The 27,456-nt window shown below is 40.1% G+C and overlaps 4 protein-coding genes across 4 annotated transcripts; 1 reads left to right on the top strand and 3 right to left on the bottom strand.

Annotated features, from left to right (window-relative positions):
• Nucleotides 1-301: 301 nt before the first annotated feature.
• On the bottom strand, nt 302-1,704 carry LOC103980344 (DNA damage-repair/toleration protein DRT100). The gene has a single exon (XM_009396721.3). The coding sequence runs from the start codon at nt 1,672-1,674 to the stop codon at nt 550-552; it is 1,125 nt and encodes a 374-aa protein (XP_009394996.2). The 5' UTR covers nt 1,675-1,704; the 3' UTR covers nt 302-549.
• Nucleotides 1,705-3,454: 1,750 nt separating this feature from the next.
• Nucleotides 3,455-7,012, bottom strand: LOC103980345 (thioredoxin-like protein Clot). The gene is made up of 2 exons (XM_009396722.3): nt 6,752-7,012; nt 3,455-3,937 (listed from the first exon to the last, which is right to left on the bottom strand). The coding sequence occupies exons 1-2, from the start codon at nt 6,915-6,917 to the stop codon at nt 3,684-3,686; spliced, it is 420 nt and encodes a 139-aa protein (XP_009394997.2). The 5' UTR covers nt 6,918-7,012; the 3' UTR covers nt 3,455-3,683.
• A 4,443-nt stretch (nt 7,013-11,455) lies between these two features.
• LOC103980346 (O-fucosyltransferase 20) lies at nt 11,456-14,083 on the bottom strand. Its single transcript, XM_009396723.3, has 5 exons — nt 13,361-14,083; nt 12,870-13,038; nt 12,605-12,694; nt 12,239-12,522; nt 11,456-12,170 (listed from the first exon to the last, which is right to left on the bottom strand). The coding sequence occupies exons 1-5, from the start codon at nt 13,939-13,941 to the stop codon at nt 11,675-11,677; spliced, it is 1,620 nt and encodes a 539-aa protein (XP_009394998.2). The 5' UTR covers nt 13,942-14,083; the 3' UTR covers nt 11,456-11,674.
• Nucleotides 14,084-19,852: 5,769 nt separating this feature from the next.
• On the top strand, nt 19,853-26,790 carry LOC135609389 (CDK5RAP3-like protein). The gene is made up of 10 exons (XM_065102596.1): nt 19,853-19,977; nt 20,110-20,244; nt 22,088-22,182; nt 22,267-22,361; nt 22,448-22,583; nt 22,722-22,871; nt 22,981-23,541; nt 25,307-25,515; nt 25,719-25,851; nt 26,399-26,790. The coding sequence occupies exons 1-10, from the start codon at nt 19,917-19,919 to the stop codon at nt 26,528-26,530; spliced, it is 1,707 nt and encodes a 568-aa protein (XP_064958668.1). The 5' UTR covers nt 19,853-19,916; the 3' UTR covers nt 26,531-26,790.
• Nucleotides 26,791-27,456: the final 666 nt, after the last annotated feature.

Genomic DNA, 27,456 nt, shown 5'->3' with positions numbered 1-27,456 from the left:
ATTCGATCGGATAACCTATGAAACTAGATCGAGAACAAGCCGAATGAACATCTCGCCAATACTAACGTGAGAAATCGTTCGAAGCGTCAAGCGTTGTGGATTGCGATTCATCATACGGACTAAATCTTCATGTCAGATTGATCGTAAAATGGTAATACGTGCAGACGTATGAAATTTCTCATGATCTCATGTCCATGTCCAATTTAGAGAAACTGAACGACATAATAAATGGCATCATCTCATGCAGCTATCAAACTCAACCATATAGTTAAATATACTCGTAAGTAGCAGTAGTAGTATGTAATGTAAGAAGCCCATAATACGGCTTTTGCACTCGTAAGGGCCATAACATTACCCACAGTGAACCATAGAAGTTGTCCAGTCTTCTCGGTTCTACACGTTTATAAACCGGTGTTCAAGTTTAACGTGCTTGAACTTGGTGTAATAGTAACACTTTAAAGAATTCATCTCTCACTGGTCGTCACACGCACACATACGCAAACACACGAGTTGGTACGCCCTCACCGGGATTGGATTTCAATGCTCGGTTCATTTGCAAACCGGCAGCGGCCCCCCGCAGAGGCAGTCGTTGTTGGTGAAGGAGGCGGCCTCGAGGTGGTCGAAGGGGGAGCCGGCCGGGATGGGGCCGCAGAGGTGGTTGTGGCTGAGATCCAAGTGCCCCACGTACGCCGCCGTCACCAGCGTCTTCGGCACGCTGCCCCTTAGCCGGTTGTGCGACAGGTCCAGCGCCGTGTAGTACGACCGGGAGCCGAACACGTCCGGGATCTCCCCCTCGATGCCGTTTCGGCTCAGGTTCAGGATGCCGAGCCCTCGGCTTCTGAGCAGCGCCGCTGGGATCTGCCCGGTGAGCCGGTTCGAGTCGAGGTAGAGCGAGGACAGCACCGGCATGGACCCCAGGGTCGCTGGGATCTCCCCGGAGATGCGGTTCTCAGCGAGGTCGAGGTCGGCGAGCCGGGTCATGTAGCCCACGGAAGCGGGGATGGTTCCGGAGATGCGGTTGCGGCCGAGGAGGGCGCGGCTGAGCATGCGCAGGTTGCCAAAGTCGTGCGGCATGGGGCCGGAGATCTGGTTGTTGCTGAGGTCGAGGTGCATGAGTGAGGATAGGGCGGGGAGGGAGGCGGGGATGTGGCCGGAGATCTGGTTGTCGGCGACGTTGAGTACTGCGAGGCGGGAGAGGCGGCCGATGTCAGCGGGGATTGTGCCGGTGAGCCGGTTGCCGACGAGGTCGAGGATGCGGAGGAAGGGAAGGGAGGTGAGGCACGGAGGAATGGGCCCGGAAATGTGCTTCCAGTCGGCAAGGATGAGGGTGGCCAGACGGTCCAGGCGGCAGACCTCCGGCGAGATGCGGCCGGACATGAGGCCACCGGAGCGGCCTGAGCCGGCGAGGATGGGGTCTTCCGACTCTCCGCGCAGGGAGATGTCAGCTACGCGCCCGGTCGTGGGGTCGCAGCTCACGCCGTACCACCGGGAGCAGCAGGCGTCGCCCGTCCACGACGAGAAGATACCCAGGTACGGCTCCGAAAGCGCCGACTTAAAAGCCAGGAGAGCCGCCCGATCCGAAGCCGAGCACCCGAAAGCGCCGTCGGTCGACGTGGCCGCGACGGCCAGGACGAGGACGACGGCCACGGTAGAGAGGAAACAAGGAGGAGCCATACCAACTCTTAGCCGAAGCGATGATGAGTCTCTGCTAACTTCTTCCTTGTGACCGGGTTTATACGCCCATTCGGACGATTGTGTCCTCATCAAGATAGTCATATTACGATAGAAATTAACATGATTTCGGTGAAATTAAATGAGATAAAGAGGGGTATATGTGGAAGTACGGGAAGGGAGCAGGCGGGAACCGGAGGCACGTGCTTCGTTTCATATTAGCTTGTCGTTATCCGACGCGGCAGACGAATCCAGCGGACTGTTGCTCTAAAGATAGGACAAGAAGAAAAAAACTTTGAAGAACGCGTTATATTTTACCCGGAAGCTACCCGCCTTGTAGTTCACATAGAAAATGCCTCGACGCGGGTCCGCTCTTGGTAGAAAAAGGGTAGGAAAAAATTGTTGCTTGTCCACGAAAGGAAAGGGTCAATGGCTTTCGCACTTTATTTCTCACCAAAAAAGGCAAACGAAGACTCGGGTGGTAACCGGGAGCTGGCATGGCCTAACGGAATAAATGTTGGTGATCGTGGTTGTGATGCAGCCCTCTGATCTTAATCCAACGTTCCGCAGAGTGTAGTTGTGTGTCCTATTTGTTACGACCTCATGACTGAGGCAGCAAACCTCGTGAAACACCCAAGTCTGACAGGAGTTATGGGTTGAAATAATGTTTGTTGCATGTGTCGTGACGTCAGTCCTTTTTTCTTTACAGCCTCTCAGAGTCACCGAGGAAGTAATGAGATCGTTTGGAGGAGAGTCTCATGCTTCAAGCTTCAAGCCATCGATATCTCGCTGCACCATCAAATCATGCAATGGGAAGATTTAGACCACCACGTTGTCATCATCAACATTATGGAAGGTTGGATGAATCTGATGGGGGCAACACGAGACAAACTTGACTCGCTTAAATGCAGGTGGTTAACTGAAGCCCGACTTCAGGTCGGTGGGACCCGCGTCACATGCCTCTGCGGAGTATGTGTCTGTCCGCGGAAGTAGGTTCCTTGTACGTGTAAAAAAGATGCGGCGACGCATTTATGTGTCAACCGGAGGAAGGGCCCAGCGACTCTGTCGAACCGCAAGTCAGGTACAGGTGAGGGGTGAATCGTTGAGTGGTGCGTAAATAGAGTGCCCAACAGAACAGACAAAAACCCGCATGTGCGATCACGTGCTCTGTGATTCTCGAGGAAACACGAGTCCTAATCGGAGCGGCGGAACCGTGAAGCAATCTCCGACGCGAGAACCGACGGGAATTGGGACCAACAAGCTCATGCGAAAAAGTGATGACCGCCGGCTTGAATTCTGCTTCTTCTGTACATATTACGGGTGTAGCGGCAGCAGTGAAAATAAAAGGTCTAATTAGACTTTTTGTGTTACATACTGTAGTCTACGAAGATAAGTAAACAGACAACCGGCCAGCCTAAATTTACCTTGCCGACGGAAGCAATTTAACAGGTGACCAGATTCATGGCTGGTATTACGATGGCGTGGAGCATGGATACATGAAGCACCGATTATGTTGCATAATGAATAATAGATTAGAAGGGAGATATAGTTGGAGACTGTGACTGTGTCGGAAAAAGTTCATGCCAGGATAGCGAAAGGTTCATGGATAGTATTTTCTTCATGAGAAGGATGTGAAGAGAAATCCTTTTCCTATATATGAATAGGGCCTTTATCCTGCCAACCGGATGACCGAGAAAGAGAGACTTATGTTCGCCAACCTATTGATGTTGATGAAGTAGAGATATAACGTGGGCCGCCACAGGAAGTAACGTGTGGAACGCACTGTAAGAACATATATGTATATATGAGCATTTGGTCCAGTGGAACACAGAGAAAAGAGAGACGAACAGAGGCTCTCTGCAAGACGGCACATAGATGAAAAGTTTTGGAGCAGCTTACTTTCTCCAGACCACCAAATAATTCAACGGTGACATGACTCTGATGTGTGCATCATAACCAGGAGGTTAAACATTATTTTCTCGACTAAGTAGTGAGAGAGAGAGAGAGAGAGATCAATTGCTAGCCAGAATGGAATCGATCTTATCTCCGATATGGGCTTCGTAGTCCTCAAGGCGTCCAGCAACAGCTTCATTCTCCCAACGAATAAGCGTGGGCACACCCTTGAGCTTGAACCTAGGGTCTACCCTCCATGGATGGCTAGGATTTCTCCACGTAGGTCTATCTCCAACATATGCTCTCAAAAGTACAAGATTGCTATTTGATGCTTCCAGCTTTTCATGTATGATGGGCTCTGCTACATTGCAATCTACAAATAGAATAGCATTTAAATCGCTTAGTAAATAAAAACCTTGCCGAATCTGACGGGCATAATAATAATAATAATAATAAAAGTTAATACTATTTCAAGCCCTGAACAATAAGACGTCATACAATTATCAACCTTCACATAACTAAAAAGCCACCTAGAGATAAGCCTGTCACACTCTGCTTTTTTTCCTAAATCATTATACATGGTCTAAGAGATATAGTTGACCATGAAGAAGCAATAATGTTTCACCTCAAGTACAAGAGAAGAAACAACTAACTTCAGTCCCCCATTCATTGTGCTGATGGCACAAAGATGAGGTTCATAAAGGCACCTACTACATTAAACGCAACATATAGTGAGTCAGAGAGGTATGATAAGGTACGAGAGAGGAGTGTCTTCTAATGAGATGAGGAACTCAAAGACCATAGGGATAGTTTGGCAAAAACATCCCAAACAATTTCAAAATTTTAAATGTGAGGACAATAATGACATTCTTAGGCCCCATACAGAACTCAAATTCTGAATCAAAATGATTGCGATCAAAAGTGATGCTTTCAAAGTTGAAATTATTGATACTCTACCCTCGGGCAGAGGGCCTCCACTCTCCTTTATTCTTCTTCCCAATGTCTATCTTCCAACACATAGGCAGAGCTTTCTTATTGCTCTGCCAAAGCATGCCATAGTATATGCTACATTGCATAAAGAAAGGGGCTACTGACTTATTTTATGCATTAAACAAGACCGATTGGATCAACTCCTTTTGTGCTTGTCCCTAGGATTTTCCTAAAGCTACAAGAGACAAAAGATATTATGGATTTTGCCTGGAATCTTGTTTGCAAATCGTATCTGATCATGCATCAATTATCTAAATAGCTTTCAATGCTACAAAATAAGCACAAAACATAAAAACATTAGTTTCTTATGATCGCTTATATCCATAGCATTGAGAAGATATATCAAATACTTGCCTAGTGTAGATAAGATTAAACACAGCCTCTAGCTCCTCATCCTAAAATTCAAAGGATTCAAGCATACACCTCACTCTAGGAAGAATGCATTCTCGGAAAAGTTGAAAAAAAGCCACCCAATCATATCTCTAAATATGCAAATGCAAGAAAATCCAAACATAAACAGGGATAAAGATGCAAAACCTACAAAGGCTACATCAAGATTACTCATTAACACAAATGTCATAAACGTATGGATGCATATGCACACGTGCACACAAGAACACACGTAAGCGCACATGCACACACACACATATTGCGACACACAAAATTTACAGGATGTTGGCTTACATAGAATCAGTGTTTCTCTTAACCATTTATTTGCTTTACAGGTCTAAACATAAGAAATTTTGGAATATATTTCCTTAAGTCTCATGAGATAGTTAAAAGGAACTAAGATATCTTGTCCAATATGATAGCAAATTCTTGCAGTGAGCACTCAGGTCTAATGATTCATGAGAAAAATAATCATTTTTTTATTTTTTTCATCCCAATTTTTGCTAGACTGTGCTGATTTCTAGCTAAAGCAAGTTAGAAGCAAGAAAAACTCAATATAGGTTGCTCAATTTCAGATGTCCTATCCGACATTTTAAACTCTGAGATTACCTATAAGTACAGATTGAAAATTTCATATTGGGAAAAAATAAATTATCAATATCAGGTCACATAGATTGGGACTGTGGCGATCAGGATCAATGCAAATATAAAAAATGGGCAGTCGGACTGAAGTTGGCAAGAACTGGACCATGGTTGCTGACACTGCTTGAGATTCACTGAGTTTTCCAAGACTATATGGAATTGCAAGTAGAGGAGTGGCATGCAAGCATGCTCTGTTATATTTATGTCCAAGAGTATCATGACTAAGTCCTGAAAGTTAGATGATAGATAAAAATAATTTTACAAGTGAAAAAAGAAAGAATACATGAAATGCATATATTACTTTGTTAAAAGAAGAGAAATGGGAAAGAAACCAGAATTTCTGAGCTATTTAGTACTGAAACAACCTTTAGTATGTTTCAATGAAGAAGGCAATGATAGTAACTTCACCTATCATAATCTACACATATGAACTGCTAAAACAACACTAGCGGAGCCTTTCTTTAACTAGCATATCTTCGGCAATGACCCTTTAATCAGTCATAGACAGAGTCCACATTAATCAAAATAACAATAACAAACAACAGGCAAAGATCAACCAGTAGAAATATATCCAAATGATAACCTTAAAAAAAGAATCTTGAGTCACTAAAAACAAGGGTGTCCATAAACTCAATGAACCCACTTTAATTACGGCTACAAGGAATCGAGAGAGAACAATGGAACTGATTCCATTGATGGAAAGGCATCAAATTAAAAATCAAAACAAAGATTAATGAAAAAAGCCATCTAAGAGCTTAACATGAAGTGCTTGGATGAACCAGGAATTTACTTTGACGTTTATTGTTTCTTGTTTGTTCTTACGTAACGAATATAGGATGTAGGATCGGAACATGCTCCTATAGATTCAAATACTTGGGAACTATTTTTCACTGTGGGATTACATGGAACATGTTCTTACGTAACGAATATTTTCTCTCCGAGTTGGCAAATAGGCCATCAATCTGAGATCACTATGCACAGCCTTCATCCAAGTACTGGATCGAACAACAGAGTAAGAAGAACTAATAGATATCAAAGACAAAAACTCGAAGGGTTTTACGTCGTAGTGGGTCGTTCTCAAGCAGAAAGAGAGAGGAGAAAGAAGAAAGTGCAACAGATCTGATCTAAGAGAGGAAGAGCGGAAAGGGCAAGCGGAACAACGTACCAGGGCACCAGCTGCGATTGGTAGAGGGATCCTTGTCGGCCAAGAACAGAAGAAACTTGAGTTGACCTGGTTCCGATGGGGAGCCCTCCGTCGTCTCCGACTTGGTGAATCCCCCGAAAACCTGGTCGAAGTTGGAGAGATCGGCGTCAAAGGTCTTGAGAGGCATCCCTTCCTTCCTTCCCCCACTTAGAAACCCTGCCTTGCTCAGTTAGGATCGGAGAGATTGGGGCGCATGGGAAATCACCAATTGGCCGGCCCTTCTTAAATTTGGAACGGACGGCTGATATTTGATGAAAGCAACCTGCAAAACTCGTGAGGAATACGAATCATCGGATAGCCAAACTATCGATCTGCTCAACATGAGAGCGCGTGGCGGCGTACGTGCATCCTATCATTAATTAGCATGTTACTTATTAGGGGGGGATAGAATACTACAAACATCATCAAAGGAAATTTTCAAAATTAATAATTAAAAATTCTGATAATAATTAAAAAAAATTATAAAAGAATTAAACCCTAATTTTCAAGGTTTACTTCTTTCACATGATATCATTAATCATTAATTAAGCATTGTAGATGATCAATCTAAACTCTTCTGCAACCACCATCAGAAAAATTAGCTTAGATGATATTTAAATTATTGTAAGTCATTTCTGTATTGGATAACCCATTTCTTTCATACATTCTCTCTCCTTATGTTGTCTTCCTCTTGTGTCCTATTTTAAATTAATAACTTTAGCTTTTATATACAATTATCTTTTGATTTTATTTATACACACCTAAAAATGTCAATAGCTTGAGATCTAACATTAATCAAATATACATAATTATATTTTAATATATCAACTATCAAGGTGGAAGAGAAGCCAAACAATATATTCCTTAAGAGGACAACATCTGAAAAATGAATCCGATCAAGTCATCTTCATCACATTGAGTTATTAACCGTTTCCGATACTAACACTATACGCACAAGAATTCATTCAAAAATACTTGCAATTACCACTTGCAACATTTGGTCATGTCTGCAAATGATAATTGTCTGTAAAACACGTATTACCACTATGATCAACAACAAAAGCACAACCGAAGAACAAGGACTATCCCTGCTAAAACACCAAACAATATATTCCTTAAGAGGACAACATCTGAAAAATGAATCCGATCAAGTCATCTTCATCACATTGAGTTATTAACCATTTCCGATACTAACACTATACGCACAAGAATTCATTCAAAAATACTTGCAATTACCACTTGCAACATTTGGTCATGTCTGCAAATGATAATTGTCTGCAAAACACATATTACCACTATGATCAACAACAAAAGCACAACTGAAGAACAAGGACTATCCCTGCTAAAACACCAAGGGCCGTCCCATATCACGGAGGACGTGGTTACAAGATGCCGAGTACCTCATACAAGAAATCAATCAGCAGTAGACCTCTTCTCGGTAGTGTAGGGGAAGCACTCCTTTCCATTGTCAACTCTTGCTGTCCGGCCTCCAATATCCAACACAGCAGAAGTGAATGCAAGAGCTGATCCTGCAGAGATTGCTGTTGGAATGCTCCTACCTGTACATTGAATGAGGCACAGATCAACATAAGGAAAATAAGGTAATCTGAATGACCCAACAAGAAAAGCATGATGTCATAGCATAGAGATATGCAGAATTGACGAATTTACTCCATAGAAGATCCTTACAGACAGATACTATAAATTCACTAGAATACTATTCCTGCCCGAACAAGGGAAATAGTATCAGTAACCACAATTGCAAGTCAGCAGAACAGAAAGCAAAATCATGGCATCTTTGTTTCAACCAAGCAACATAACTCAGGTGGAAGATAGAAACTTGCATATAATTATATCTTTCCACTTACAGAATAGTGATTAACATTGATGAAAACTTTGTAAACTAGTTAAGTAGTTAACACATATATGTCTACATTTTGGACTAGCTTTAGCCAGAAATTCAATCTCAAGAATTTTCATAAACAAGTTTGGTACTTAGAGCATTACTATGTGAAGAAACTTCATTTATGATTTCCAAGACACATACAACAACAACAACAAAGTCATAAGTCTCAACTATTTTGGATTGGCTACATGGATATTTTACCATCATTAAGATATGTAAAAGGTCATATGTATAGTTAAGTTTAGAATATCTAAATCTTTATTTATAGTTTCTATTAAAGTCTTTTTAGGCCTTTCTCTCTCTCCTTGTACAATTAAGATTAATCATTTCAACTCTTCTACCTATCACCTCTATAAGTCTCCTAAGCACATATTTATACCATCTTAAACAATTCTCTTTTATCTTATCCTGTATCAAAGCGATACCTAATTATTTATGAATAAAATTTGTATTCCTATCTTTCCTAGTAACTCTACAGATCCATCTCAACAACACAAACTTTTTATATATGTCTTTAAGAACTCTATCATAAGCTTTCTCTAAGTCAATAAAGACCATATGCAAATCTTTCTTTTTCTCCCTATATTTTTCATTAATTATCTTAATAAATAAATAGATTTTATGGTTGATTTCCTAAGACACATATGGAGTAAAAATGGAATGCCAACGATATGCCTTGGAATGATAAATGACCTTTCAAAGCCAATTGGTGTGTACATCGAATGTTAAGTTCATCGCACATTTGCCCTTAGTTGGTATTCTTGATTGAATGAGCGGGTATGCCTTAATATATTGCCAAAACTAGAATAAAATGTAGGAGTTGATAATCAAGGGATCCCAAGTATTGGCATTGCTTTGTAGTTTTAAACAAGGGAGGCATATACAATGAAAAAGAAACTATCCACAATAAAAACTATAATTATATATTAGTAAACCTGGAGCAAAGTCTTATTTATATACTATATATCATATGATTATAAAATTTGAAATAAAATATACTATGTATTATATAGCACCTATTATAGTATTATATTATTAAATATTAAATAGGAAAAGTAAAGCTTCTTACTTATCTCTCCATGAGTTTTTAGTTTTGTAGAGACTCATTAAATCTACTTGGATGAGCTTGAAACCACCTGCAACTGTGATGGCAACCTAAGGCATTGTGTGAATGTCACGAAAAGAAGTTTGTCAACAAATGGAATGGCAACTGCAAAGCAATGTTTTTAAAAGGTGCTTGGGCAAGACAAGACGAGATCCGAGCGCCTCGTAACACCTCGAGGCGAGGCGTTTCAATGAAACGCTACTTGGGTGAGCACTTGAGTATAGGTGCTAGGCCATTCGGGTGTGCGCCTGAGCCAAATTGATGATAGTCAGCCTGGGTTCAAGCCTAGGCGAGTAAGTTGGTTTAATTGAACTGTGACCCAGTGAAAGAAACCAACAAAGCAAAGCCACTACTCGTCCGCTACCTTCGTATGATTTATCCGTCATCGGTTTCCACCGTCCTCCCCTTTCGTTGGTTACCTCTCCTCCTTTCTTTCTTATTTTATAGCCTACCTTTACATTACTCACACAAGTAAAGCATTAGAAGTGCAGTGACAAATGGAGTTACATCAAAATGTCAAGGTTTTATTCCAAAAATAAAGAAAAGAAGAAAATAAAAGGGAGCTACCATGTCTTTTATTTGTCTTTTTAAAACTTAAACTACGAATTTTAACCTCAATCACTTAAATGATTTGAAGAAAAGGGAGCATTTGAACAGCCATGTAGCTTACTTGGCTGGTATAAAAAGACAACCAGATCCAGTATAGTTTCCATGTTTATTCATCTTTATAAAAGAGCTACCATGATAGCATTTCTATGGCCTATGTCCCTTACCTCTTCCAGTAAACACACACACATTATATATAAGTAAAAGCTTACAAGAACTGTTAGGTAGGTGTAATTACAAGAGATGTAATTTGGTACTTTATATGATTCCAATTTGATGTATCATTTTTATTTTTATGATCATATTTAATTAGCGCCCTTAATTGTCTTCATAACTGGAGAATCCTCGACCTCCAGATATCTCATCTCCGACGGATCCATCTTCTCTTCCAGTCGATACAGATGGATTAGGATGAAATGAAACCCTAGAAATTCAAGATCGACTAAAAACGCAGTTTTAATCTAAAATTTGCAATAGAACTCAAAGATCAAGGAAAACCGGACCAAAATTAAAGCGAGGGAACAGATTAAGAACCAAAATCGGGAAAAATAGAAAAGGAAATTGCTGGATCAGAGTAACTAAAAGGAAAACCATGACAACAGGCGGAATCAATTTGGGGAAAAAGATGTACCTCGACGTCTTGGGCGTAAAATTACTCGACGGAGGAGGAGCTGCCCCAAACCCCAGGCGGAGTTCTACACGGTGGAGTGTAAGACCCACAAAATTACTAGAACACCCTCCATCTCTCGCCTCTGGATCAGACGGCTGCTGGTACGTCCATGGCCCGTGTTCGTCATCCAAATGCTCGTGACCGTCTGATTAGAAACAACACTTATAAAAGACGGATAATGATTATATTTTATAGATCTATGAAAAGATTAGGGATATGCATGTGATTTAACGAAGACTAAGGTTTTCTAATGTATATGATTTATCAGTGTTCAAATGGCACAAGCATTCCTTGAGACTATTAAGCGATGTGATCTAAATCATATATAGATCCGAAGACTGGCAAGAGCTGCAGTGATACATAAGTGAGCTTGCCAACCACCACTGGGCTCGCTTGCAGTAGAGAACAAAGCAAATCGATACTACGCACCAGAGTACACAAGCACTACAAAGAATCAAATCAATCTCATCCTTAGCATGTAAATGATCCACTCTGTGACCTCTAAAATTAAGCCTACAGAAAAGAAGCAGCAGAAGATACTTCCATCAATGGCATCACTCTCTGCATTAAAATGCTTTTGCTCTCCACATTGCGGTCTCCCTTCGCAGAGGAAGAAGCTCACAGCGCCGAACTCCTGCTTGTTCCATTGCACATGCACTCGGGAACTGGGAAAGCAGTGACGTCCTTGTCGACCTTGTCGCTCCTCCACTCGGGCTGGCCGAGCGATCCTCGGTGGAGTTCCTTGATGATCCGATGGAATTCGAGCTCGGGAAGAGAGGCGTCAAGGAAATATGGGAGCATCTGACGCTTGTTGGGGGTGATGAACTTTCTGTGCCCGGCGAATGCCCGGTGGCCCTGCATCAGGTGCCCCATGTTTCCCCCATGGGAGGGCATGAACACGTCACTCTGTTCGCAAACGATGTAGTCGATAGCTGCTAGGAGGGAGGCCTTCTTCGCGAACGGTTCGAGTTCGCCGGGCAGCGACAGATTCTCCTTGTTGTACAGATGCGGGAACTCTCTCGTCAAAGGCAGCAGCGCCTCCGGCCCTCCGAACGGCTCGCCGCCTGCCCAGTATATCATCGCATCCGGGGGAGCTCCTAGTGCTTTCAGCAGCCTGAAACAGAGCAGGTAGGCATCAGTTCCCCACGAGATGTATGCATACTTGCTTCCTGATTCCTCTACCTGGTGACGTCGAGAGCATTCAGTGGGCAGAATCCGGCGAGTTTGCGCTCGTGGTAGGTCATGTTGGACCTACCGGTGAGGAGCTTCGGGCGGAGCTTCCTCTCTTCTTGGACGATCTCGTCGTACTCGGAGCTCAGCCCAGGAAGGCACCCTGTTCGCACCCACACATCTTTCTCCAGTCGAAGGTGCAGAGCGAGGTAAGGCCCCTTGCTCCGCATCCTCATGGCGAGCTTGTTGCCCAACTCCTGGATGGGTGCTGCAAACCTCAGGGCATGGAAGGCGACCTGTTGCCGAACATGTGGATTCAGAAGGACAATTGCGATGAAACAAGAACACCAGAGAGACAAGGTTGGATGTTCTGATTACTTTGCATCGGAGCTTTTGTAGGTCACGTGGGAGGTCTTTGGACAACCGGGAATCCAATCCTCTGAGAAGCAAAACCCCTTCTCTGTTGAGCTGCAATCACAAGAACAAGTAGACAGCATGTCATCAGACTCAGCTCTAATCTCCCATTCACCACCAAATGGTTGGAGGAGAAAACCATCAGGGCGCTTCGGTCATCTTTCTTTTATGAAGGAAGCAACAGTTCAGTCATCATCAACTGATGAGACTGGAGAAAAGAAGCACATACTTTCTTCAGGAACCGATTCCGGATCCAGCTTGGGGGGACATTGAGAGGGGTCTGCTTCCCGTCCACTGGCCTCGTTCTGATATGGGTCGACGGCAGCGACGACACCACCTTAACATCGTCGGCAAGAACTCTCTTGAAATGCTCCAGATCAAATATATCAGAGAACTCGCTGCCCAATCGAAAAATTGATGCAGAAAGAATTAGATGCCACATGAAACCAAATGAAGAGATGAGGATAAACAGATCGACGGATAATAGATCAGAAATAGAAATTCTTTGCACCCAGAAATGCTTAATATAGAGTATAGTTATCTCCAGATTCCATAAAAACTCGGGTGTGAGCTTCCTTTTGAGGACAATAGATGGTAAAAGGGTTCAAAACTTTCTAATGTTGGAACTAAAATGGCAGATAAGGAAGAAGACAGTAGCAAAGATAGGATTTTGATCCTAGATTCTCTCGAAAGTAACAAGATGGACTCGTAAAATGGCACCTTTCGTCGCCCCAGATGACATTGACCTGGAGAACAGGGACGACGAGCGCCGCCCCGAGGATGCGAGCGATCACCACCGCGTCGACGATCTGGTTCCGCTGCTGGTTGAGACCACCGGAGACCACCACCAGCAAGTACTTCCGCCGCCTGACTCCTCGAGCAGCCTCGCTCTCCATCCGGAACTCCTCGCTGAAGTTAAGGCACGGCGAGTATCCCATTCCATCCGGCTGCCTCCAAAACTCCCCCACCACCTCTCCCACATCGCCACCATCAACTCCCACCGACACCACCGCCGCTTTGTCGGCAGCCCACGCCGATTCGGTCGACGAAGAGTGCGAGCAGGGGACGGAGGGAAAGGGGAGGAGGCGGTGGAGCTCGGACCCGATCCTGAGGGTGCGGAGCAGGGCGAGAAGGAAGAAGAGCAGGAGTAGGAGGAACTTCGGGTTTCGTGCAAGGGACGGAAGGCGGTGGCCGGGGAACCGCGCGGCCTTCTTGGGGGAGAGGTGGAAGCCGTGGAGAGAGTGAATGAACTGCGACGGCACTGCGATGTACGAGAGCTGCTTCGTCTTCGACCTCGCCATCAGTGCTCTAAGCTCACCTCACTATTCGTCCTCCTCTTCGTCTACTTGTCCTTCCGAGACATGGTCATCGGGGGGAGTGAGAAATGGCCGACCAGCCAACTTGATTCATCGAGCGGGTTGGGAGTGCCTTTCCCGCTCCAATGACGAGAACGCCCGTCCAACAAGGGGAATCCAACGGATCGATATGGGGTACTGTCGTCATATGGCGCGGCAAACGTTCAGTCCTCGAATGAGAGGGACCGGGATTGCGGCCATCGAGACGTGTCGCAAGATCAAACGGCCAGCTGGCGAAATCTGACGTGCGACCAATCCAATCGAGAGTCCGTATACATTGTCGTGTACGGGTCGACGATCAGCACGTACGTGATCGTCCCAGCTGAGGAAATGGACGGTGGATCGTCGATGGGGCTCAACGAAGTATCTGGCGGTGGTAAAGGACGGCTTCTTTAATGCGTCTCCAACCCATGATCATAACATTACATTTGGAATTGGTCACGGTAAGAATTAATATACATGTATATTAAATCAACGAACAATGGACGAGCATGAGCTACGAGCCAATCATGGTTGTGTCCGATTCATATAATTAATCGGGGCTATTAATGACTTCGTCTTTATTTTGGATTTTTCTCATTGGCAAAATTTCCATGGAAGGGTTAAATATAGGTATTGGAGATCCAACGGGAGCACAATATGTAGAACATGGCTGGCTGGATCGGTGCTGAAAAGGACACTTCAGGTGATAGTAATGAGACAAGAGGATGATAGAGACATGAGAGGCAAGGGAAAAGTCATCAGGAGAGAGAGAGAGATGGTTTTTGAGTAATAGAAGAAGAGCTTAGAGGTAGAGTACCCAATAATATATTATTATCCTTCAGATTATCTATATAAACAAAAAGAATTAAGTAAATTAAAAGAAAAAGATATCACCCTTCACAGAAACAGCTTATCAAACGCGTTGGAATACCCAATCATTTGGTACATCACGAAATCACACATGCATGGCTAAAGTGAAAGGACGAAGACGACACGAAAATGCTTGGCCAACCACATGTCTCTGCTGCACCACTCGTTAAACAAAGCTGCACGAAAACCCACAACAACAACCGATCACGGAAAGCTTTTATCACACTAAAAGGACCTGCGAGAACATTTGTATCGTGCAAGTTAGAACTTGCTCCGAAGTTACTGCGAACGAGAAGGATGGATGGAGACTCGTCACCTTGTTTCTCATGTATTCTTCACTGTACAAAATGGGATAGTTTCCAACCAGAGAAATATAAATCGATTATTTTAACGACCGACACACTACTACTCGACAGAAAGTAGAAAGTAGAGCACAGGCTCTCAGGTAATTAATACTCTTTTTCAACAAAAAGAAATAATTTTATTGACCTTAGAAATGATTTTTCAATGGACGAGTCGGAAAAAAATGAACCTTCTCACTTGACAATCATTTACTTAGACCTCTTTCGATCTTCATTGTCTCCCCCTTATGTAAGTCAAGCAAAGATCACCATCTATCGACATCTCATGGTGTAGGAGTGGTTGATGACTTTTCGATAGTAGGTAAGAGGTGAACATCTCGGGACCTCTCCTTTCACAAGGTGATGCAAGACACCCAAATAGATGATGAATAGAAAACCAATTGGTAAACAACAACTCTCTTTTCTTGATGACTCGGTCACTATTAGGTCAGTTTCTCTCTCTCGTCCTCCTCCTTTTAAGATGACTTGGTTGAGCAATCATCCATACGGGTGGAATGGCAGTCCGGACCAAACATATGAAGAATCAAATAGTACATAATGTAATGAGGAACGAATGTACAGCACCACACGTCTCCATCTTGACTCCCTCCCTCGTGACAACATCACCAACTTGGTATCACAACGCCCCTTCTTCGAACCAAGAAAACTTTGAAGCTCATTGAAGAATGCCAAGGGCCTCCTCCTCCAACAAATATGGAAACCCTTCATCTCTCTCTCTCTCTCTTGTTCCCAGTTTGCTAAAGTCACATTACGATAGGATGATACCTTCTAACCTGAGTTATTCTCCATCTATTTCACAGATGCGGCTACAAGGACCTAATCGTAGGAGAGAGAAACAATCCTAATTTTCAGATCGAAAGATACGGACAGGACTCATCGAATGTTGAAGGGAGTACGGTTAGATCAACGATCGGTAGAGCGTCAAAATGAACCTAATCGGTCGGCTTTGTTTATTGCAACATGGATAGACCGTCTACACGTAAAGAAATCCAACACCCACCGCATAAGATGAGTGCGTCTTGTTTATAAAGAAAGCATCACGTTGGATAGGGAGGGAATATCTTGGATACCCACTCATGAAACTTTAATGGTTGTTGTATTGACCTCCCGTTAGAATCTCGTCAATCAGTGATACAGCAACGTATCTTTTGCTTGCTACAGAATTTGAATCAATCAAAGAACAAAAATCTTCCATGCGTAGCAGATGAATGAACTGAACTATAATAACTTGATCAGTCCTATATATATATATATATATATAGTTCAGATAATAGATAAGACTAACAATCACAGATAACATTAAAATATTAGACTATTCTATTTCTACTTCTTGCACCTATCATGAGGAACTGTGGAGATTAGGTTTAGCAATGAAGCCAAGGCGTCTTTGTTCACGGACTACAAAGACGACATTTATATCTATTCGTTCCATGTCTCCACCGTGATAAAATACTGTGATTGTTTGAATCCAGGACAAGTAAATTAGATTCCGTGAGCTACTACGACTTGGTTTTTTTAAGGATCAACTTGCTCCACTGTGTCGCATCTTTAATATTCTAAAACAAAAATGTTCATGTCATCAAACGTTGCTTTTGCTTCTATCACGATTTAGTTGAATGCATCGCCAGCCACCTGCTTGCCTGTACGCGGTTGTTTGCAGCCCGATACGCCATGACCCCTTGTGATCGTATCGCGAAGAAGAAGATCTCGGTGATAAGACAGTGATCAGTGAAATCAGTAAGACATAAATCCAAAAAATAGTATACATGTATAATCTGTGTAAAGTGTTGGGCTGACTGTGATGTAAGATGGTGTTGAGTTGACGCTAATGTGGAGTCATTCGATTAGCTACATCACTTTGAACTCAAAGTTTATTTTTCTTAATATCTTTAGATTTATTAAAAAACCTTGAAAAATACTTCGTGTCTTTCTCACGTCAAATTATTTTTCTTAATGTGTCGTAAGGTTATCCACATGCCATATGATAAAAGCTTAATACTAATTTTTTTAAGAAAATATCATATATATATAAATAAATAAAATAAGGTATCAAAATTTTCTCGGTACACAGGTCTTTCTATAGTCAAACTGATTATTCTAAAAGCGACAAAAGGAATCAAAAAATGATAATATATGCATGGACGCGTGACACGGAAGAACAAAGGATGGACGGCCATGTCGCATCTACAAAACTGCTTATACCCCCATGCTGTCAGTGCATGCGTATTTTTGTGCCAACACTGTTAAACCCATCTCAGGAAACGTATTTTTGTACTACTACCCACGTGCACGCGTCCAACTTGTGGTGGGTCCGACATGACGCGCGTCTAACGAATGATGCGAGAGATCTATGCCTGTCTTGGACCATTCATTCATGGTGGGTTCCCCACCCAAAAGCGAGTGGGCCCCCGTACCTTTGACGATGACTTTTCTCGCAGCGTATCTTTGGGGGTGCAGTGGCTCCACCTCCTACAATAATGATGATGATGCCGAGCGCCGTAGTGAGTCCTCGGATGGATGGATGCATGCATGTCATTACCGCAAAGCCTGCAAACAATTCAACAAAATCTATCCCATGTAGTTGTGATCGGTGTCTTTATTTATTTATTATTATTTATTTTTGTGTATTACACAAGTGATATATAGGTTTCAGTTTAAAATTATATATGAGCATTTTGTATGTTATTTAATATAATAAAAATATATTTTAATAAAAAAGAATTAAATTTCGATACCTAGGAATCATCTTAATAGATGTTCATCCTTTATAACCTTATTTAAAAACATGTTTAACTTACTTCAATAGCAGGATCATAATTTTTTGTTCCAAATATCCATCAAAATTTGAGAATTAGACTCCATAGTGATGCAAGTAAGTCCCACTAATGCACCACTTTGAGCCCTCTCAAAAAATCATAACTAGTCACATACTATTCTAATTATGAATTGTGAAATCAATTCCTACATATAAAGCCAAGTCTATAGATCGATCAAAATTGATATACCTCTTGATTGTTTTCATAACACACATTATCATTCCTCCATAGAACATAGGTAAGAATTTTGTAAAATATAAAAAGTTCAGGATGATATCAAGTAATATTAACAGATTAAGAGTTTAAAATATTATTTAATATATTTCTATACATAAAAAAAATATTAGTTTGATTTTGTATACGAGACTCACGTACTAAGGGTTGAAAATTTGAAGCCAGATAATAAATACATCAGATTAAAATTCATCTTCATCTTTTGCCTTCCAACATTTCAAAGAAAAAGGAGAAAATAATTACAACTCTAATATACAAGACATTCTATCCTTTGTGTGAATCATTTGGCCCTACCACCTTCTGTTATGGAGTCTTCAAAGAGTCAACATTGGAGTCAACATTGCAAATAAAATTGGAGTAAAGGAGTCGATTTGAACACGCACTCGGCCAATCCTTTATAGCTCCCCCCGTACACATGCTTTCACTGCTGTGCATCAGAAACGAGTAAAAAAGCCTATTGTCCTCGTCTACCTTTTCCTACTCTGCCACCTTTTATGGTGATAATGAGTGAGATTCGATAAGGTTCTTTCTTTTTGCAGGCTCGACACAATCGCAGCTGGCGACACGGAGACAGTGAATGCATCTAATAATGGCGGTGGTGACGGTGGCATCGGTGGGGGGGAAGGGTGGCATCGATTAAATCGGATATTGATATCGATTCGGGTTTGAATAGTTATACGAATTATTCTCGTTTCGGATGATTTAATTAAAAAAAATATGAGTCTCGATCCATTTTAACATAAGAAAAAGATAAATTAAGACTTATAAACATGAGCTCTCTTAGTATGTATGATACCGTAGCTTTCGTTCTCGTCCTCATTACTTCTTTACCGTTGTGACATTGCAATCATACTGCTTCTTTGTCATTATGATATTACTATCGTCGTTTTCATTTTGATTATATCGTTACTTTCTAGTTATACTTTTTCTTCTTTCTTCCTCTTGGTTATCTTTATTTCGCTTTTTCTTTTTATTTTTTTCTTAAAAATAACGATACGTGTGTTGATAAATCGATATAGATCAGTACATATCGTTTCAACTGATTGTCGATCCAAGGAAATGAAACTGTATTGATAGAATGCTTCTATCGATAAACCGTAGGGTGGGAGGACAGTCTTCTGAGTTGGGTAGTTCCAAGATGTTGGAACAGTAAATTTAAGTTATATTGAATTTAAATATAAAAAAATAATGAAAATACATGAGATAAAGAGAAAATAATTGAGAAATATATCTCAAGATAATAATAGATAAAGATTATAGTCCCATACTAATTGATTTGTTGGAGGGATTTTGATGAAAATTCTCCATCATCAATAAATCTCGACAGTTCAATAAAAATTTGTTTATTAATAAAAATATAGTTCAATAATAAATATCATTTGTTATAGAAATCATATTTATTTAATAAAAAAATATTAAAAACAAAAACAAAATACTTAAAGAGTTATATGGACCTCCCACATATATGGAACCCGTTCCGGTCCATACAGCCTTCTAGTAGATGGGCTTGGGCAAGTTCTCTAATACATAGATGAAGGCCTTGGCGTGCACTTGGGCCGGCTGAACCCGTTCCGGTCGGTCCCGGTCAATCGAGCGGGTTCGCCGGTTTATTTGATGCCATCAGTAAGTGCCTCCGCTCGCTTCCTCGAAGCGAAAAATGCAAGACGGCGCCGAGACTCGCAATCTCCCGATCGACATCGCCTTCGCTCGTCTCGGAGGTCTCCTCCTTTTCGTTTCTCTCCATTCTCAGTTGCCTTTGGTTTTTCCTTGATTCCTTTGAGGACGCGATCGGTCCCTTTTTCATTTTTTTCCCGTATTTTTCTTTTTTTTCTTTTGGTGAAAATTTGTAGAATGGCTGGTGGATCGGAAGAGGATTCCTCAAGACTGGAGGAAGCGGCTGACCGCGATCAGAGCTCGCATCTCGTCCGCACTCCCATCGCTGCCGAGGGATCTGGATCCCTTCTTGCAAACCCTTGATCCGGAAGGTAACTCTCCCTGCTCAAATTCCCTGTAGTTCTTGTCCGTGTCAATAATCTGCGTAACTGATCTCATTTCCATGGTATCTGAGGTTTGATATTGCTTAAGTATGTTGCTGATTTCATTTTTTTTTTTTTTTTTGAATCGACGAAGTGTAGCAGAGAATGCCAAAAAGAAGATTGACGTCTTTTTGTTTAGATGCTAGGGTAGCATACATCGAAATTCTGAAAAAATGAGACATAAAAGTAGCGTTATGATGGAATGGGACAATATGTAACGAGCTGCTTTGATGTATTCATCAACCTACATGTGTTTTGTGGTGGAATCATCAGTTTCCTACTCGACTTTGCATTTACTCCAAAACCAAATTGGAAAAAAGATTCAATTTTTTTATTAGTCTTGGAGAAATTATATGCTTGTTTAACGTAATTGAAATTATCAAGAATGAGAATTTCTTGATATTAACCATACAAGAAGAATTATAAATAAATGATGATAAAAGATATTGAATGAAGCTAATTTTGGGTGTTCTAGCAATGTTGTTAATAATTATAAGTTACCAGCCGGCTCCCTCAAAGCAGCCATAGCTTTGCCAGATATTATTAAACCTCAGGCCATTAATGATGGCTATCTGGAGAGAGACACTGTATAAATAGTTTCCTTTAAGGACTATCTACAATTGCTGTCATAAATCCTGATTTTTAAGTAGAAGGAAGACAAAGGTGCTGACTGAGAAAGGTAGAACAGGAGGAGGATATGTGGCTATTGTTATTACTTTTCAAATATATATGTACTCCAAATGCCAGATACAACCGTTTTGCAATTTGATGTGTACATCATGGGTGATTCTTGGTTAGTGAAGGATAATTGCACTACTGTGGAAATATTTATGAGGTTATCTAATCAAAAGTTTAGAATCATGATGTTTTCTTCATAGTCTTTTCTACTTCTTAGTACATTTGATACATTGTTATCTATTACATATTTCTATTTTCCCCTCTTTTTATCCTTTGTTTCTACTTTTTAATACACGCAAAACAATGCACTATTGTTTATTTTCCAAACTAATTGAGAATTAATGTTTTGTCAGTGTTCTGCAATATTAATTCTTGTTCTATGGATAAAATTCTATGTTTGCTAATAAATTTCTAATATTAATTTTAAGAAAATAAAAGTGAGGCTGAGGCTGTTCTTTCCCAGCTTTCTTGAAACAAAAATGATTTTCCTATTCATCAAATATAAGAGAAGAACATCAATAGTTGATATTTCTTTTGTTTTTTGATTTATTGTGGTCAAAATCCTTTTAGAATTGTGTGTCTCATGGCTTTGCTCTGGCAGACTAGTTTGCCAGACTAAGGCTTTGAATGCCACTTGGAATATTCTTTTCTTTTCAAGCTTAGAAATTTCCTATTAGATCTTTGGTGTGAAACCATTCTCTTTTTGGATGTGTTCATGTTGACTGTCATAAGGATGGCTAATTGGATCATCATATCATCTTTTCTAGCTTAGTGGATGAATAAGCACTTAGTTATCATCATGCCATGCTTCTGCAGATTCTAAAAGTTTGTACGTAGAAAAATTATAATTAATAAATGATTGAATAGAATTTATGAGATTCGGAATGTCGTTTTTTGCTCATGGATTTATGGATTCTTGTAAGATGCATGGAATCCTTGCCTTAGTTAATTGGCACAAACATTACTTCCTTGTGCATGGTTTTGTGTATTCCTTGGCCCTCTTTTCTGACAATCCTTTATGATACCACTCTGGCAAGAGAAGTTTCAGTCATGGATCAGACATCTTTCATTTACTGGTTCTGATTTGTTTGTTGTGTCATGGATTTGTCTTCAGCAATTGGCTATCTGGAAGCAAAGAATATATATGGCATTCTTTTAAATTCGACCACAGAAAGTCGTAATATCTTTGGAAGATTATCAGGTTCTGCCGTAAGTTTTTTGGATCCATATTAACTTTTATTTTTTTTAACAATGCATGTTCATGGGCATAGAGCATAATAAATCTTCCTGCAGGGAGAATGGGAGTCAATTGTGCGATCCTTTGAGAAGGACCATATTTTTCTTGGCGAGGCAGCTCAAATTATGGTTCAGAATGTTAACTATGAAATGTATGCTTCTTTTTCTTTAAATTACAGTGTAAGAGATTATCTCATAGTTCTGACTGATTTCACTCGTGATGACATGCTTGCTGAAGTCCATATCAGAAAAAACAGATGCAAAAGGTTCAACAACAATTAGCTGAACTAGAGCGCAAGGAGACCGATATTAAAAGAAATGCTGCTCTATCTGCTGCTAAATACTCTGAAGCCTGTCAAGAACTTGGTTTGCAGGTCAGGTTTCTGGTCTTCAAGTTGTGCATATATATAAGTTTGAATGTATTGTTTGAACTTTTACGTGATTACTGATGCTACAAATGATGCTTTGTTAAAGTTCAGTTTAAAGTTTCGAACTTGCCTTTGTCTTTGCAGGGGAATAACGTAAGATTGGAACTTCTGGAGGCTGCCAAGACTCTTCCTTCTACCTTCAGCAAAATTTTGGAAGTTCTTAACAGTGATTCCATGTTAAAGGCCATGGAATATTATCAGAACTTTGTTAAAGATGTTCATACAGAGAAAGAGGTTTCTACATAACAATTTCATATGCATATATAAGTCATTTGCCATAGTAAATCAAGATATGCATGGAATCATTATTCCGAGTCTTTAACTTTTTATTCTGGTATTGCAGAAAAGTCCTGGTTATGTGCTTGAAAATCTTAGGCACCTTCATGAAAATCCACCTTCTCTTTATGTATCAATGTCTGCTGAGGTCCAAAACTCTCTTAGTGACATGCCAACGTCAGATGTCCATGTTTCAGCGGGGACACCTATGGATACTATTCTTCCCATGGGTGGTATTGACTGGAATATTTCTGTAGATGATACCCAAATCGATTGGGATGTTGATGCTGTTGAGCAACTTGAAGAATCAGGCAATAGCTTTGGGTCTTATGAAATAATTGATTATAATGTAGACTTAAAGGATTCTGAAAATGGCAAAGATCTGCTATATGATAACACATCATCAAAAAAAACTGAGGGTGTTGTCCCCGAAGCTTCAGAATCAGAAATATGCTGGGATATTAGTCTTGAAAATCCTCAAGTTGATATGCTTGAAGATGCTGTTGTACCCGTTGTTGGAATAGATAAACCAAATCCAACTGAAACTTCACAATCCGAAAGTTTTGAGGAAAGAAGTCAATTACTGGAGACAGAGTACAGGAATAAGATACTTGATGATTTGTTTGAGGTACTCTGCAATATATTCTCCAACTTGTGTTCCTTACATATGTGCCCTTGTGAACATTTGTCCATATTTGCATGTAGATCTATAAACACTTTTTTAGTGTTTGTATGTCTAAGCATAAATGTATGTGTTTCTAACTGTGTTTATTTATTGTTCATATTCTTAATGGATATACATACTAGTGAGATAAAAGATTGGCATTATCATTAGGAAGCTTGGACTTATGTCCAAATCTATTTGGTTAGTGATTCATTCATATAGGCCTTATAATTGCATGTTTATGGGATTTCCCCCATCCATAAATTTATTCTTTTCATGTGATCATGTTAATCTTTTTATCAGTTAATGGAATGAAGCTGTTGGGCTGTATGCGTTGTAATTTTATTCTTTTTTCAGAAACTTTTCTTAATGACTATAGAATTGTCTTTTCTATCAAAACCTCTTTTACAATCACCAACATGCTCCATCCATCTATTAGTTGCTTATGGTTACAATGCTAGGTTTATGTAGCGTAGCATTACCCATGATGTAATTCCATGCAGTTTCGGAGGGTCAATGGTTAGTTCAAGCCTCAGGGTTGGCATCTCTGCTTGCAACATATTAGAATTGGATCAGTTATTGACCAGCAGGTTAATCCATCGGACTAGAGAGTTAATAGAATAATATTATAATATTTATTATTTAAAAATCACAATTTTTTATTTGTTTTCTTTCTTTCCTCTACTCTTCTAACCTCTTTCTTTGCTTCTATATCTTCTTTTTCTCCCTATGCATCTCTTCCCACCCTTCTTTTCTTCCTTCCGCTGATCTTCTCCTCCTTCCTCTCTTCTTTTCTTCCTTCCTCTACTTTTCTCCTCCTTGTTCTGTTCTTTTCTCTTTTCTCCCCCATCTTTCTCCATTTCTCCTCTGCTGCTGCTCTCCTCCTTGTCCTCCTCGTCCTCCTCCTTGGGCATCATGGGGCATCTATGGCCATATGTGACAAGGATCAGTGGGCTGGGAGAGGACCTATAAGGTGGTTACAAAGTTTTTTTTTTTTAATTAATGATATTGATATTACTCAAGTGCTCCTAAAATGATTCATCTCGACAGGATGTTATTGACTTTTCCATGCATTTAAAAACTGGCTGGTTCTTGTTAATCTGGCTTCCATGGTTCATTAAAGAATCAAACAAGCTAGTCAGTTCAGCCCCTTTTTCTAATACAAATTAATGGAATAGCATCGGTGTTTGAGTTGGTTCATGGTTTTTTGTTTGAATTGACCAATGCTGTCCGGTTCTGATAACCATTGGTAAGTCCATGTACATGGACTCTCCCTATAACCTGCGTTAGCATGAGATGTGTGTCGTAAAATAGTTCTGTTTGTGCCAAAGTCAAGCCTGGTGATTTTTGATAATTTTTTGGTGGAATACTTTCTGGATTATTGAATATAATTTGCAGCTCTGGTTTATAATTTAGATTTGTTAAAAGTGGAGCCACATAATTTTGCTATTATATGCTCAAGGACAAATTTGATCCAAATAAAAATCTTCTGTAATATGTCCATTGTTGACTTTCCTGATGTATATATCAACCATATAATCATTATCATTTAGTTTTCCTTTTTCTCATAATTTGTAACTGGGTCATTAATTGCTGTGCATCTAGCAGTAATTGATTTTTTCAGATGACCCTTGTGCTTTTTTTCTTCTCAACTGCAAGCTTGAATTGTTGAGTTATTTGTACTGTTAAATCTAGTCGGACTAAGGGTATTCTCCAATAAATTTTTTAGGTTAAATCATTTTTAAATCAGCGGTCGATAGAGATGAGAAGTGAAGAAACTTCTTCCTTACAGCATCAAGTTCAGGCAGTAGCTCCTTCTGTTCTGCAACAATACTCCCCTGATGTTGTACAGTTGATGATATCCGAGATATCTTCGGCCCTATCCATGCTCACAGACCGCAAAATGCGTGACTTGATTATGATACTTAATTCCAAAAGGTAAACAGTTGTGCCCATGATTCACTTTGTGATGCTTATCATTTTCCTTGGTTGCTATATGTATGAATACTTCATTCATTGAATTTGAAAAACTTTATTTGAAAAAATTTGATGTTCACTCAAGTTTTTTCTCTGTTGCGTGAGTGATTTATTTTATAGGTTTTATATTCTTATTTAACTTTGTTTGTATTCCTTTTACTCAGATTTCTCGACAGACTGGTGCTCACGCTGGAGGAGAAGAAAAATCATGAAGTTAAGCTTCGTGAAAGCTTGAATGATTTGTCAGTTAGACGTGTTGAGCTGCAGAATACGTTGTCATCATCCTGGCCTAAGCATGTGAGTGACACATTTCTGCTTTTGTTGATGTCATCTTTAGAAAGCATTTCTGGTATATGTGATGCAAACACTATATGCAAAAGTTGGCTTGGAGCCTGCAAGAAATAATCTCAAGTTTTGCCCATCTGAGATGTTGCAGTAGGATTCACCAGGCATAAACCAACCTGTGGTATGCAATAAATAGGTGTTTCATATTGCATATCGATTAGAAGGATCCATATTATTTAGCCACTTATGAGGTTTAAACTACATGCCTACTCGTAACAGCACATGTAGGTTCATTACATGAGGTAGATTGGGATCTATGCTTTAAGAGTTCTGCTACGTTTAGCCTTGTTTTTTATGCAGCACACATGCATGAAAAGTCGAATGCTATTCTGATATTAGGTGGTTGACCACATGTGACTACCATGAAGTCAATCACTTTTTGCCGATCACCTATGGTTTTGCTGTGATTGTCTTACTCTATGAAGATTTGGAGTCATCCTATAATTATATCACAGTTACATCTTTATGGGTAATAATTGAAGAACATGGTATTTTCCAGGAAGCAGCCATTGCTAAAACCAGGGAACTGAAGACGCTTTGTGAGACAACCTTGTCATCGTTGTTTGACGGAAGACCAGTCAACATAATTGGAGAGATCAACACATTGTTAACTGCTAGTATCAGTTCGTGAGGTATTGCTGATTACCAGGAATTATTATGGCTTACATCCTGTTGTCATCTCTGCTAGATCTTACAAAATTTTCCCTTCACAGACAAGATGTCTCCCATTGTCTGCTAGCCTGAGTATTTCATAGGACTGACTATCCATTGTATTTTCAGAAAAAAAAGAGCTTTAGTGAAAAAAGATGTTTCCTTTTGTGATGTTGCTGAGGACAACAGCGATATAGTTATGAATTTGCCTAATATCAATAGCATTATAAAATGATCATATATTCTTCGTTTGATTGTAGAAAAGAATTGCTTACCTGCTACTTTGTCAACCATGTCATATTATATCTGCTTTGAGGCCCATTGGGCCGACCAAAGAGCAACCCACTGCAGCATCCACACGAGAAGTGAAACTCGGAAGATATCATTACAACAACAAAAAAAACCAAAATCGTACCTCAAAACATTCTTTCTATTCTGTTGAGGGAAATTCTTCCTCTTAATTTGTATAAATATGATGTGTAAATAGGAGAGGGACATGTTAATATATTTAAGTTTTTTTATTTTTTCAATAAAGTTTCTTCAATAATTATTCTTATCTTATATTATTTTCATCATACAGGACATTTTGGATCCTTGAAAAAAATTAGGGACTCCATTGCCATTATGAAAATAAAGAGTGTTATCAAGAAAACAAAGATATATCTAAAATGTAAGAATTTACTATGGAAACCATCCAATTTTATAGATATGAACGATCCACCCTTCTTTTCTTTATCCAAAATATATCAAGAACTACAATTGAACAAGATATCTAATCCATCTAATGTTTAAATCAGAAATTGATAATAATATATTCATCAAACTCTTATAAATCAATCTTAATCTTGTTCACTTCCGATGTGAGATTAATCGGAGGTATTATAATAATAATAACATTGGCAAAGA

This window comes from Musa acuminata, chromosome BXJ2-4 (assembly GCF_036884655.1).
Source record: "Musa acuminata AAA Group cultivar baxijiao chromosome BXJ2-4, Cavendish_Baxijiao_AAA, whole genome shotgun sequence".
Taxonomy (NCBI): domain Eukaryota; kingdom Viridiplantae; phylum Streptophyta; class Magnoliopsida; order Zingiberales; family Musaceae; genus Musa; species Musa acuminata.
The sequence above is the reverse complement of the archived record's forward strand: the minus strand, read 5'-3'. Positions and strand labels throughout refer to the sequence as shown.

Coding starts and splice junctions, on each gene's coding strand:
- LOC103980344 (XM_009396721.3), bottom strand. CDS start 1,674: ATGGCTCCTCCTTGTTTCCTCTCTACCGTGGCCGTCGTCCTCGTCCTG.
- LOC103980345 (XM_009396722.3), bottom strand. CDS start 6,917: ATGCCTCTCAAGACCTTTGACGCCGATCTCTCCAACTTCGACCAGGTT. Junction 3,938..6,751: donor CAATCGCAGCTGGTGCCCTG/GTACGTTGTTCC, acceptor TTCTATTTGTAG/ATTGCAATGTAGCAGAGCCC.
- LOC103980346 (XM_009396723.3), bottom strand. CDS start 13,941: ATGGCGAGGTCGAAGACGAAGCAGCTCTCGTACATCGCAGTGCCGTCG. Junction 12,523..12,604: donor TACAAAAGCTCCGATGCAAA/GTAATCAGAACA, acceptor GTTCGGCAACAG/GTCGCCTTCCATGCCCTGAG. Junction 12,171..12,238: donor AATGCTCTCGACGTCACCAG/GTAGAGGAATCA, acceptor GCTCTGTTTCAG/GCTGCTGAAAGCACTAGGAG.
- LOC135609389 (XM_065102596.1), top strand. CDS start 19,917: ATGCAAGACGGCGCCGAGACTCGCAATCTCCCGATCGACATCGCCTTC. Junction 23,542..25,306: donor TACTTGATGATTTGTTTGAG/GTACTCTGCAAT, acceptor TAAATTTTTTAG/GTTAAATCATTTTTAAATCA. Junction 25,516..25,718: donor ATGATACTTAATTCCAAAAG/GTAAACAGTTGT, acceptor CCTTTTACTCAG/ATTTCTCGACAGACTGGTGC.